General features: G+C 50.4%; 1 protein-coding gene across 1 annotated transcript; it reads right to left on the bottom strand.

The window, feature by feature from the left end:
* Positions 1–2,244: 2,244 nt before the first annotated feature.
* LOC127321408 (7-deoxyloganetin glucosyltransferase) lies at positions 2,245–4,082 on the bottom strand. Its single transcript, XM_051350446.1, has 2 exons — positions 3,466–4,082; positions 2,245–3,384 (listed from the first exon to the last, which is right to left on the bottom strand). Exons 1-2 carry the CDS (start codon positions 3,980–3,982, stop codon positions 2,414–2,416), a joined length of 1,488 nt encoding a protein of 495 aa, XP_051206406.1. The 5' UTR covers positions 3,983–4,082; the 3' UTR covers positions 2,245–2,413.
* Positions 4,083–13,548: the final 9,466 nt, after the last annotated feature.

Consider the following 13,548-nt stretch of genomic DNA (forward strand, 5'->3'; position numbering starts at 1 on the left):
ACGCGCACCCGATAAAGGGCTAAGGACTCGAAGATTTCAAATTATTTTCAGAATCATGTCCAGGGACTTGATTCTGAGTAGAGTAACGTTGTTTTGCCATTGGCAGTTAACCAGTATCGATTTATCGAGTAAAACTGGGCACGTTACTCAGAATCCTTTATGTACTATCAACAGGCATGTCCTAATTCGAAGATATTGAAGACCCGATATACTAAAGTTATCGGATGACCGCGACAGTTTACAGAAAATATCGACAGCATAAGAAGTATTTGAGTAGTACAACTTGAGTCTACGCACGGTTGCAAGCATCCGTCCTTAGACTCGGGGGCTACTCCCATCGGGAGCGCTGGACGCGCACCCAATAAAAAAGACGTTTCTGTTTCGAAGAACTCAAGATCTTCCGACAATTATGTATGTTCGACAGAAGACAATTTTAGTCCCTGCCCGAAGCTTCTTTGGCCAGTCACTCGGGGGCTACTGATGTGGGCATTACCCTTCGGGTAACTAGTATTGCGCTACCTCCTACGGCCCAACCAGGGGCCCATGAAGATCATCCACCGACCAATGTGGGCCGTTATGTTTGTTCCAAAGAAGGATTCTTGAAGAACAAGGCAAGAAGACGAAGAAAACAAGGAAAGTTTAGACATGAAATTCTTCGTAACCTCTCGAGACCTGGCTCACAATATAAGGGCCAGGAGAGGGTCTGCTGAGGGACACAATCAACTTAGCGATAACCAGCGTAAGTCTAGAGCTAGGCCATACGAAATCTTAGCTTCTCAACGAGTTCATAGTCGAAACCTTCGGCTACCCCATTGTAACCTGATATTCTCGATAATCAAGATCAGACAAGCATGAAGTAAGGGTTTTACCTCATCGAGGGCCTCGAACCTGGGTTAATTTCTGTCTCCGTTTGTTTGGTATCCGATGTCTCGTGTCAGCTGCAGGATTCCATCAACCCTAAGCCCCAAAAGGTGGGCATTACCGAGGAGTACCCTCAACACCCATAAAAAGTGAAAATATGAAAACAAGTGGGGGATATTTTTCTATGATTTTTAGAGTGAGACCTCTCAACACGGAGAACCAAGAAAAAACTCCAATATCGGAAACACAACAAATGATTCATGCAGAAACCGTTTTCGATGAAGTAGAGCTTGTCATGTGAATAAGCACAAGCTCAAAAACATCACATGGAAAAGATCCAAATAACAACCAAGAAAGATGAGCAAGGATGCAAAGGTTTGAGCTCTCTCCGGAGGATATGATCGAGTTACTCACTCAAAAGCCATCTTGATAGTACATCAACTAAACTATAAACCGGTCTCCTACTACACCATGAGACCGGTAAGAAAGAAACCCTATCATGAGCAAACCTTAACCTTGCACGTTCCACTTGAGCTAGATGATAATGGTCTTGACCGCAACAAGATGGAACGCCTTTCTTGATTGTGCTTGCTTGATGAAGTCTTGCGGATTGCTCCCCCATACACCACTATGGGAGAGCTTCTGTTTCTTCTTCTTCTTCTTTAGCACATCTTCACGTATACATGATCACCATAAGAACGACAAGCTTGAAGCATGTGATCTCTTCGAGATGGCTTCATGTTGAACTTGCACACATGCACACCATTTCTTCTTTCATCCTTATGTTGATGTCTTGAAAATACACTTGAGGGCGCACTCATCTTCGTCTTCAAGGCATACTTGACACTTGATCTTCTTCATTTGCTTCTTATTGCAACCTTGAAGCCAACATATGGTTCAAACATTTCCTACAGACAAATCCTAGAAATACAACTCAATGCAAACATTAGTCCATAGGGATTATCATTACTTACCAAAGCCGCACATGTGGGCTCCATGCACTTTTATCTTTGTGGCCACAATAAGCGGTATGTGATTTGTAAACTGTTCATGGCCATGGTTTTGTTTTCTTTCTAGAAAAAACTCGAATCTAAAATCAGCTAGATACTCCCTTCTTGCCATAATATAGTGCGCATTGATTTCCGTGAAAGTCAATCTCCATTAACTTTGAACAAGAATATTTAGAAAAATATCCATATATACAATACCCTGTATGTACCATATTGAAGTAACTTCACATTAAATTTAACAGTATTGATTCGATATTCTTGATGTTGATATCTTTTTATATAAACTTGGTTAAAGTTTTACATGGTTTGATTTAAAAAAAATCTTATAAACACAACATTTTAGCATAGATGGAGTACAAATTATACACTTCCATGAATAATGTAATCGCTCAATTCATTCCATTTATATTACGAAAACAAGGTAAAAATACATTACACTGTTCACACGACAATTCGATGGCACGGGCCAACGGTCATTTCTGGCACGAGCCGAACCCAAACAAAGATAACCTCTTAGCGATGCAGCTTATTCCAACATCAATTCATGCAGCTTTCTTACTACTTGCGGTCAGCACATCCTTGAGCAGACTTTCAAGGTTGGCCAACGACCTGCCACCTGGTTGCATCGTCGCACGAACACCGAAATCTTTCCACTGCATTGCCTTGCGCTTCATCTCCCTCCCTTCCTCGCCTCCCATCACCTCCCTTATCCTCGCCTCCACCACCTCCCGGCGCACGTCGTCGCCGACCTCCATCCCGACGCCCCACTCCACGCACGCGTAGCGGGTGTTGGTTTGCTGCTCGGCGAAGAAGGGCCAGCACAGCATGGGCACCCCGGCGCTCAGCCCCTCCATCGTCGAGTTCCACCCGCAGTGCGTCAGGAACACGCCGACCGCCTCGTGCCGCAGCACCGCCTCCTGCTCGCACCAGCTCGTGAGGAGGCACCTGCCCTTGGTCGCCTCCAGGAACTCGGGTGGCAGCGTGGCGGTGGCGGCAGCGTCGCCCTTCGCCAGCAGGTCGTTCCTCACGATCCATAGAAAGTCGTAGCCGCAGTTGGCCAGCCCCCACGCGAACTCCACCAGCTCCTGGCTGGACATGGTGGTTATACTGCCGAAGTTGACGTACACCACGGACCGGGGCTCCCTGCCGTGGAGCCACTCGAGGCAGGAACGGTCTTCTCTCCAGAGGCTGGAGCGTGTCGTGGCGAGCGGGCCGCCGCCGTCGGGAAGCACCTGCTCAACGAGGAAGTTTAGCGGTCCGATGGTGTAGATCGGCGGGAGGATGGCGCGCATGGCGTCGAGGGCGGGCTGCTCGAGCTCGTCCAGGGTGTTGAGGATGATGGCGGCCGCCCGGTCCGACTGCTCCACCTCGTGCATCAGGAAGTTGAGCAGGATGCCGTCGCGGTTCGTCGTGCATATGAAGGAGGGGAAGTCTCGGAGGCGCATGTGCTTGCTCATCCCGGCAGCCTCCGTCACCGGCGTGTCCAAGTACCCATTCCTCAGCAGCTCTTCATCTGCTCAAACCCACCCACATCAACATGTCTGACGAGACGATGTCACGATCGAGGACGTAGGAGCGCATAATATATACGTACCTTTGAGAGGAGAGAGGCCCTCGTCCATGAGGGATCGGAAGTTGCGGTAGCCCATGAAGCCGCAGGCGCTAGCGGTCCAGAACAGCGCGCACGGCACGCCCACCGCCGCCGCGGCGTCCACGCAGAAGCTCATGACGTTGTCCCCCAGGACACAGGTCACCGGCGGCACCCCGGCCGTGCTGTTGAGGTCCTCAAGCAGCTTCGTCATGTGAGGAAGGCAGGTGGTCATGGTGTAGTAGCAGAGGGACTCCGGATCCTGCGTGCCGTCCGCGTCGGACGGGGGGAGGCCGTCGGGAATGGTGGCGAAGCGGAAGTCCGAGAGGCCGGCGACGGCGGCGGGGCCGCGGGAGCGGACGAGGCGGCGGTGATTGTACTCGGTGTTGACGAAGGTGACGTGGAAGCCCTTACAATGAAGGATCTTGGCCAGCTTCATCATGGGCGTCACGTGCCCCTGCGCCGGCAACGGCACGCACACCACGTGGGGCTTCTCGTCGGCCGGACCATGAGCAGCACCCATGTCGTCGCCCGGAATGGTATACAAGCAGGTCAGATTGCAAACTGTGTTTTCTGCAGGGAGCAAATGTGAGGACCTTCCTGCTTGGAGAGTTCTAGTGGCAATGACCAGCATATACGGAGTATATAGGTGCGGGCGTGCGGCTTGCGATTAGTCCACCGTCCACGTGACAACCGATCATTCCCAGTGTGATGTGCAGGAGGGATATTTTGTGACCAGGTGCTGATTTTTGTGCGCAAGTGATTTCAGTCTCGGGCTCTGCCACTAGCTACCGACGAACAAATTCGCTAGTGGGAAAACTACAGACCATACACATAGCTTTGGACTGGGTTCGGCATGTACCTAGCCCATTCCATCCGCCCTCCACTGCTTAGAGCATCTCCACTCGTTTGACCTCCCCACGCCCGAAATCTGGGGTTTTTTTCGTCCGGATTGGACGAAAAAATGGCGTGGGGAGGGCCAGTTTCCCAGCCGCGATCCCAGTCGTAGCCGTTGATTTAATTTTTAAAAACGTAAACTTGACGAAATACGGCAAAAAACGGCTGAATTTAGACTAACTTTAATGATATTTACTATATAGAGGCGAAGTTCATACATAGAGGCCAAATTCGACTATATTTCGAATTCGGCTAGGGGAATACAACTCTAAATTTTAAAACACGGCGCTCTACATGCCGAAATGGCGGTAGAACACTGTGTAGTCGCCGCCGTCGCCGCCATTATCGTCGGAGCTGTCGTCGTCAAACTGCGGCAGCGCGGCCTGGCTGCTGCCCTGACCGGCGTCTCCCCACCGGCCACTGGTGCGAGGCGGGGATGGCGATGGCTTGTACCAGTCGTCGTCGGAGGCGTCGTCGAAGGCTCCGAGGTCGATGACGGGGACGGCGACGCCGGATTGAGGAGTCGCAGGCCGGCGGTAGCGAGCGACGTCCTCGAGGAGCCTCGCCTGCCGCTCCGCCTCCTCCTTCTCCCACTGCTCCCTCGACCAGGCGCAGGCCTAGTCGAGTGGCATGGAGTTCTCGGCGGGGACGAGGTCCTGGAGGGACCTCGCCATGACGGCCTCGAGGATGGCGGCGTCCTCGGCGCTTTCGGGCTCCTCCACCTTCACCTTCGCTGGCTTGCGCTTCCGCTCGCCGGAGGTGTCGGGTTCACGCTTGGGGCGGCGCCGTCCTTGTGCCATCGATGGCTCGCGGTTGCTCGGCGGGGAAGACGACTCCTTTTTCACCGGCGCCAAGGATGGCGCCGACCTGGAGATCAACCTCGCCGTCGAACCGGACGACGAGGAACTGGCAGCCATGCGCCGTGGCTGCCAGCTTCCCCTGCGGCGGCTGGCCGATGCCCTCGACAGTGGGGGCATCATCAGAATGGGGAAGCTGCCGCCCTCGATGTGCTCGAGGACGGCCTCGAGCGTCCAGCCCGGCACGCTCCACCACCGCTTGCGTCCGGCGGCGTTGTTGCGCGGAGGCGGAGGCGGCGGGCTGTTGTAGGCGGCGAGCTCCTGCTCCCACCGGCGAAGGAAGAAGGAGTTCCACGCCGTCAGGTTGTCGGGGTGGTAGCGCGGCTCGGCGCGATCCTGGTCCGACAACGTTAGTCGGACCTCCTCGATGGCGGCTTCGAGGTAGCGTCCCTGGGGCGGCGGCGGGATTGGCACGCCGCCCGCACTTAGCCGCCACCCGCCACCGGGAGGCCTCGTGTCCGGCGGGCAGGGGTACCCCGCCTGGTGGAGGAGGTGCCCCTCCCACGCGTGGAGCGAGCGGCGAGGGAAGTCGTTGTTGGCCGCACCGTCATCGTCGTTGTAGGCCATGGATCTCGTCGAGGTCGAGGAAAGGAAGAGGAAGAGGAAGAGGAAGAGTGGTGCGACGCGTCGCGGCGAGCGGGGTATTTAGGCGAGCCAGGAGCCGGCGATTTATTGCCGCGTGGAAGCTACGCATCCGCGACGAGCTGACCGGCGGCAGCCTTTACTCCGCGCGGAAGACGATGCGTCCGTCGCTGATCGGCCGGGTCCATCTCTCGCGCGGAAGCCGAAGCGAAAGCGCGGGAGAGAAATCTCGGCGTTTCGCGCGCTTTCGCTTTGTCCGGAGTCCCCGAGCGCGCCTCGGGGGACCGGGGATGGCGTGGGCTCGCCGGATGTATTTAGGCCCAAATCCGGAGAAAAACGAGGAATCGGGAGCGCGAATGGACCAAAATTCGCCGTCCGGATGAGAAAAACGACCCTCGAGGACCAAGTCGGGGAGACTGGGGATGCTCTTACCCAACGGCTGCAAGTAAAAGGAAAACGAGAGAGGCGATTCTACCGGCGCCGGTATGTGCCGGCGTCACATCGACCGTCAAACGGGACTTCAAGATTCGCGACACATTCTCAGGTATAATTCTTACCGCTTCGGTACAGGAGGCGAAAAGCGGATACAAACTGCTACGACCTGATGATGCTAAAAAAAAACTGCTACGACCTGACGACTATCACATACGTCGAGCGACTGGTCCCATCCCCTCCACGCGGAAATATCGCCGCCTGCTTCCGCTCCATCTTCTCTCTTCCCGAAGGTGTTTTCTCGGATCCGCCATGAATTCATAGAGTTCGTCTCTCCTCTCTCCACCTTCCCCTACTCGGTAGCCTGAGATTGTGCATCAATCGACCAGCGACCTCGAGCGATTTTGCATCAATTCTCCGGCCCTAATCCTATTCTACAAAGACGCTGCCACGGATCTGATTCTCCAGCGATCTGATAATGGAATTTTCAATTCTCTCTCATATCATTTTGATTTTGACTTGCCCTGCCGAATCTAACTTTCTGTTCTCCCCGGAAATATTCCAAACCTGCATTTGTGTCCATGGAGACAGCGTCTGTCCCCAATCCAGAGTAATTTCTAGGCATGCTCAACATTGTAGAGAATACTTGAAATCTAGATAATCATGGGTAAGAAATCAACTACACACTACGGTTTCGTATTTAGCTTATTGCCGAATTATTGATCTAGTGATTCTGTTAGTCGTATGGACTTTGCAAAAGAAGTTCAATGCATGTCAAAATCATGCATTATTAATTATGTGTATTTTTTGAACAGGAACCGAGCCTAGAAGGTCCCAGATTTTCATTCAGATCACGTGGCGGGTACAAATTACAATGAGGCCCTTTGACAACTCTCGCCCCGAGAAATCTAAGACTTGAAGAAAGGCCCTCACACTTTACAAAACACACCCCGAGACAAGAATTAGGAAAGCAATCGGGTCCCTGGGATGCTCCGCCACCAGACGCCAGCGTCCTCAAGGCATCGCCGCCGAGGAACAGGGCGCAAACGCCCGAACACCCAACTCCGGCGTAACTCCATCGCCGCTGGACACCTGGAAACCACCGGGGACGAACCACTTGGTGGAATCTAGGCGCCGAGCACCGGCAACTAGGATGAGAGGCCTCCGAACTGGAGGTTGTAGTGAAGCCGCCATGCCGGCCGAAGACCGTGGAGGCGAGCAGGCCGTCCACGTGGTTGAGCTCATTGAAGAAGATCCGCATAAGAAGCCGATGTTGGTTGAAGAAGAGCAGATCTGGCTGAGCAGCAACCTCCTCCCCGCCACCGCGGTAGGCCAGGAGCCACTGCCCTTCCGAGTTGTTCATCACCGACCCGCGACGGCGAGCCAACCTCCTTGCAAGAACCAGAGCTGAGGAGCACCGCCTACCAACTCCCTCGCCACCAAGGCCGGCTGAGTGGTAAACGGAGGTCCAACCTGCTCCCTCGCTACTGAATCTCTCAAAGCCTCCATGGCCGAGAGATCCCTCAGCTCGGTAGCTTCTCTGGAGCAGAAGAGGGCCCAGAAACGCCTTATTGGTGGAGGAGTTGGTGCTGCGCCGCTCCACCAATGGCTCCGACCGCCGGAGCAGAAGCAGAGGGAGAAGCACCCCTAGGACGCCGGAGATCCGGCGGACACTAGTAGGAAAAGGCTCATTAGTGGCGCACCAAAAAGCTATTCTGTGGCGCATGGGCGGTGCGCCACAGAATTCTCGCCACAAAAATAAGAATTCTGCGGCGCACCTGCCAATGCGCCACAGAAAGTCTTATTTTTGTGGCGCACCGGCGGTGGTGCGCCACAGAATTTTTTTTTGAAATTCAAAAAAAATGGCGACCAGATCTATATCTAGATCTGGGGCCGCCGATTTTTTTTTTGAAATTCGCTGGAAGGTAGCCGGAGGTGGGTGTTTGGGTGGGTGGGTGGGTGGGTGGGTGGGTTGGGTGGGTGAAGGAGGAGGCCGACCGGAGGAGGAGGAGGTGGTGGTGGTGGAGTAGGAGGAGGAGGAGGAGGAGGAGGAGGAGGAGGTGGTGGTGGTGGTGGTGGTGGTGGTGGAGGTGGTGGTGGGGGTGGTGGTGGAGGAGGTGGTGGATGAAGAGGAGGTGGTGGTGGTGGAGGAGGAGGAGGTGGTCGCCGGAGGAGGAGGAGGTGGTCGCCGGAGGAGGAGGAGAAGGTGGTGGTCGCCGGAGTAGGTCGCCGGAGTAGGAGGAGGAGGAGGAGGCCGGCCGGAGGAGGTCGCCGGAGTAGGAGGCCAGCCCCGCAGGAGGTGGTGGTGGTGGAGGAGGAGGAGGTGGTGGTGGTGGAGGAAGAGGTGGTGGTGGTGGTGGAGGAGGAGGAGGTGGTGGTGGTGGTGGTGGAGGAGGAGGAGGAGAAGTGAGGAGAAGTGGAGGAGAAGTGAAGGAGAAGTGGAGAAGAAGTGAGGAGAAGTGGAGGAGGGCGGCAGAAAATTCAAATTTCGGACGCGAATTCTGTGGCGCATGGGCACTTGGTGCGCCACAGATTTTTTTTTCGAATTTTTCATTTTGCAGCAAAATATCTTTATTTTGCCGTAACTTTTTACTCTTTTCGAATTTGGGGATTCTAAAAATTGTCCAACCAGGCAAGCCTAGGTGAATTCGGATGTAGAATTTTCGTGGGAACATTTGATATATTATGCATTTTTTTTCGAGTTCGCATGCAACAAGAAATCCAGTTTGATGATTTTCCCACGCAATTTTGCAAAAAAAAGTCAAAATTTCATGTTTGTTAATTTTCAGTGGTAATAGATGACATAATACATGGGCATCTTGAAGAAATTTATTTTTTGAAATTTCTATCTATTTCTTTTTTTTACATAGGTAAAAAAGGCGATCCAAGGGGGGGATGGAGTTGCGTGGGGAGGCAAAAAAACTTCTGTGGCGCATGAAACTCATGTGCGCCACATAAATGTCTTATTTCTGTGGCGCACGAGGCAAGGTGCGTCACAGAATGTCTTAATTCTGTGGCACACAGGACCACGTGCGCCACAGAATGCCTTAGTTCTGTGGTGCACGTGGTTATGTGCGCCACAGAATTAGTAAAACCAATAATTGGGGCTGGCCCCACCTTATTTCTGTGACGCATGGGTTTTTGTGGCGCACCATGTCCGGCAATTTCTGTGGCGCATATGTAGCTGGTGCGCCACAGAATTAACATCTCATCTATAAGATTTTTCCTACTAGTGGACGCTCCATCTACAGGACATACGCCCAGACAAAGGCATGAAGCCAAAAACCGAAGAAACCTACAGATCTACAACCTATCTACTCCGGCACCTGCACCAGACCAACTCCGGCTAGCTAGCCTGGCGGAGCGGCCGTCGGCGGCCCGGTCAACGGCGGAGGCCTCTCAAGGCTATTGTAGAGGGAGGAGAGCGGTGCGGGGGGGGGGGGGGGGGGGGGGGGGGGGGGTGGTGGTTCATTAATTATGTGTACAATTACCGGTTGCAAAAGAAGTTTATATTTTGCTGTTCCGAAGAGATTTGTGACTTTTTTTGGCAGTTCTATGTCTTAGAGAGATATGGAATAGTCCATTGGATAATGGATGTGCAAGCTCAGAAGGAACTGAAACATCTCATCCAAATGAGGTCTTTCTAATATGACCCATCGGGACAGATTTTTTTTTTTTGAAGAAAAGGCAAAAGATTTGCCTTAATTCATTGATAAAGATTAACCTTGCAAAACTTGTAGCTATCAAGATAATTGTGAAATGCATCAAACTTAAATTTGTTCTTCATGCAGGGTTTTATAGAGGATACAAACGATGAAAAATATGAAGCATAATCAGAACGGCATAAGATCTATCAATGAAGAAACTGGCGAGTGCTCCGAACAGCAGAATGATGAAAACAAGTTCTCTTTTTCAATCAAATGCACTCTGGGGAAGTGTTGTCAAAAAATAGTTGCCCAATCGAGTAAGTACCATAGGAATGCTAGGTTGGATATTTCAATCTCCGAATACCCGATGCTACTTCTGCATGCAATTTATCACATTCCATCCCCGTCATATAAGCCATGTTGGTTCTTAACTGAAATATAATGTTTACGATCAACCCTGACCAGATTTTTGTGCCTGCTCTTGTAAGCCAGACATGGTGTGGATATTTCTGGGACATGGAACTTCATTGTATTCACATCCTCAATCTGACATTCCATAAGTCAAGAGTCGGTTGCATGATTATAATGTCAGTAAGATACTGACTGCGTTATCAACTTGCATATCTGCTATGTTTAGTGGGCGGAAGATAAAATTGAGTGACTGGCCAAATAACTATGTGAACCTTGTCGCCACAGGAGCTTCCAAGTAAGTTTACTAAATTCTCTTTTTCATGTCCTTTCCACGTAATGAGAACGAAAACATGATATTGCCCCAGTCGCGACTCCAAGATATTGACTCTCATGCCCATTATGGACTTCAATGGGACATGGTTTATGAAGGACCACACCAAGGTAGGAGATCTTAAGTTGTAGGGATTTCTATTTTCGTGCCCCTGGCTCCTTAGTTGTGCTCAGTTTTCCCCAACCCCTTAGTTTTTCCTCAGTTTTCTCCAAAACCTTGTCTGAAACCCGCAGAAGGAGCTCGGACGGAAGGAATCCCGTTTAGTTGACGTTGGTTGGTGCTGGCAAGTGGGGCCGCTGTTGGTGCCCCGCAGTGGACACGTCTTCACTTATCCAGATCATCGTGGGACCCACAACTTGTCCACGTTAAGTGCGCCGGACCCACAGCTTACCCAGGTGACCGTTGCAAAATGGGAGCCCGAGCCAGCCCCGCGCCCGTGCCCGTGCCATTGCTTCCCCTTTCTTTCCCCGCACCCCATTGTTCTTCTTCTCCGCCAGCGGCAGCCCTTCTCCGGCAGGCGGGTGATGTCTAGTTTCTCTTCGACCTCCCGTTCTTCATGGCCGCAGTATGGACCCGTGCCTTTGACAAGATGCCATGACTGCCCACGCCAGGAGCCTCTGAAGCGGTCGATCTGTAAGACGGACGAGAACGGCAACCGTGGACGTGAGTTCCTTGCATGCGAGAGCTTGCCATATAGAGAGGGGGATAAGGTTAGATCTCGCTCCAATTTCTCTGTTTTCTCTCGATTTTCTTGCTATTCCCTCGAATTTGGGATTTAGGGTTCCCGTTGTTGTTTTCAGATCCTGAAGAAATGCAGGCATTTCGAGTGGATCGATGTGTACGTTCAGAGGCTTCAATTGCAGGAATCAATTGGCGCTATTGGGGAGCGCAATTTGGGAGGGGGGGGACTTGCTGTAGAGAATGCGGCGGAGAGAGGAGCCGTTCCGATTATGCCTAATGCTCCCAATGTAGGACGGGTGGAAGTGAAGGGAGAACTGAAGAAAATGAACAAGCAGTTAAGGCAGCTGATCGAGTTGAAGAAGCAAGCTAATCTGATGGCTGGTTGTTTTTTCTGTTGTATAATTGCGATCGGATTCTTATCATTGCTCACCAGGCGCTAGAAGTTGTTACAGGGGATACCTTGTTACAAATTCATTATTCAGTTATATGTACTTGTACTCCCTCTGGTTCAAAATAATTGTCCAAAAATAGATGCATCTAGACATGTTTTAGTGTCTAGATACATCCATTTTTAGGCAATTATTTTGAACCGGAGGGAGTAGTTGTTTTCATAGTTAGTGTGTGCATTCACAAAAATTACCAACTATATTGGAATGCTTTATGTATGCCTCATGTTTATACAAGGGATTCTTATCATTGCTCACCGAACTATATTAGTGTGTGCCGTTTCAAATTACCGAAACTATATGCCAAAACTATATCCCCTAAAAGAAAAAAGAAAGCGAAAGATAGTTGATAATTGTTAGAGGGGTGACAATAATGCATTCACCGAAATCCGCAAATATGTATGCCTCATGTTTATACCGAAATTATACCACTTTTGGGCCGTTTCAAATTACCGAAACTATATGCCAAAACTATATCCCCTAAAAGAAAAAGGAAAGCGAAAGATAGTTGATAATTGTTAGAGGGGTGACAATAATGCATTCACCAAAATCCGCAAATATGTATGCCTCATGTTTATACCGAAATTATACCACTTTTGGGCCATTTCAAATTACCGAAACTATATGCCAAAACTATATCCCCTAAAAGAAAAAGGAAAGCGAAAGATAGTTGATAATTGTTAGAGGGGTGAAAATAATGCATTCACCGAAATCCGCAAATATGTATGCCTCATGTTTATACCAAAATTATACCACTTTTGGGCAGTTTCAAATTACTAAAACTATATGCCAAAACTATATCCCCTAAAAGAAAAAGGAAAGCGAAAGATAGTTGATAATTGTTAGAGGGGTGACAATAATGCATCCACCGACAGAGAGAGAGAGGGGTGGCCACGAAGAGACGGGGAGGGGTATACTGCCCGTTAGATCAGTTGATCAACGGTTCGTGGAGTCGATCCGTGTGACAACGGCTCAACCAATCAGGATAAGTTTGGGCTTCTGAGAGCATTTGTAACAGAACTTGAGGGCAAAACTGAGTAGTACTAACAATCCAAGGGCACATAAATAGTAAATAGATTAAGGGATTCAAACAAAAAGAATTACAAAATGAAAAATGCGTGTTTTGTACAATATAATTCATATTGGGCTACATCAAATTATTTGCAATTCAAATATACATGAGTGTGACAATTATGGCATCATTTAGACAAACTATGTTTTTGGGGAAGATGTTTTGCAAAGGGGTTTGAGTGGAAAACCATGCATCTTCATAGCTACACTAGTGATTCTGAGAAGTGGAAATTTGTGGTAAAACTTGATTTATATATGTTTGTTAAGGTTTTCTTGGTGGCAGGTTGCGTAGGAAGACTCCATGAGTAGGTGCCACTATGTTTTTATTTTTTTGAATTTTTTTGCGCATGAAATGCCTCAATTAGATATGTTAGTCTCATTTGTTGACTCTCTGTTGACTAGCTACTTGAGGGTAAAACTGAGTATATTGCACTTGCCAGTCTAAGTACTCGAGGGGAAAACTGAGTATAGATAAAAATTTTGTATAAGGCCCGAGGTTATAACTGAGTACACCAAACGTCCCAGGGTTAGACTCATGTCGCGGTGCACGCTGCAGCCGTGCATAGCGGACGCATGTTGCGGTACACGCCACCTTCGTCTTTATAGAGCCCTTTTCCTCTCCCTCGACGCACGTTCTCACTGCAACCGCCTCTCCTGTCCCATCATCTTCTCCACAACCGAAGAAAAATCCCCGAAGAAAACCGCCGGCGATGGAGAAGAATGAGGTGCCCATT

The sequence above is a fragment of the Lolium perenne genome, chromosome 1, assembly GCF_019359855.2.
Source record: "Lolium perenne isolate Kyuss_39 chromosome 1, Kyuss_2.0, whole genome shotgun sequence".
In the NCBI taxonomy this organism is placed as follows: Eukaryota; Viridiplantae; Streptophyta; class Magnoliopsida; order Poales; family Poaceae; genus Lolium; species Lolium perenne.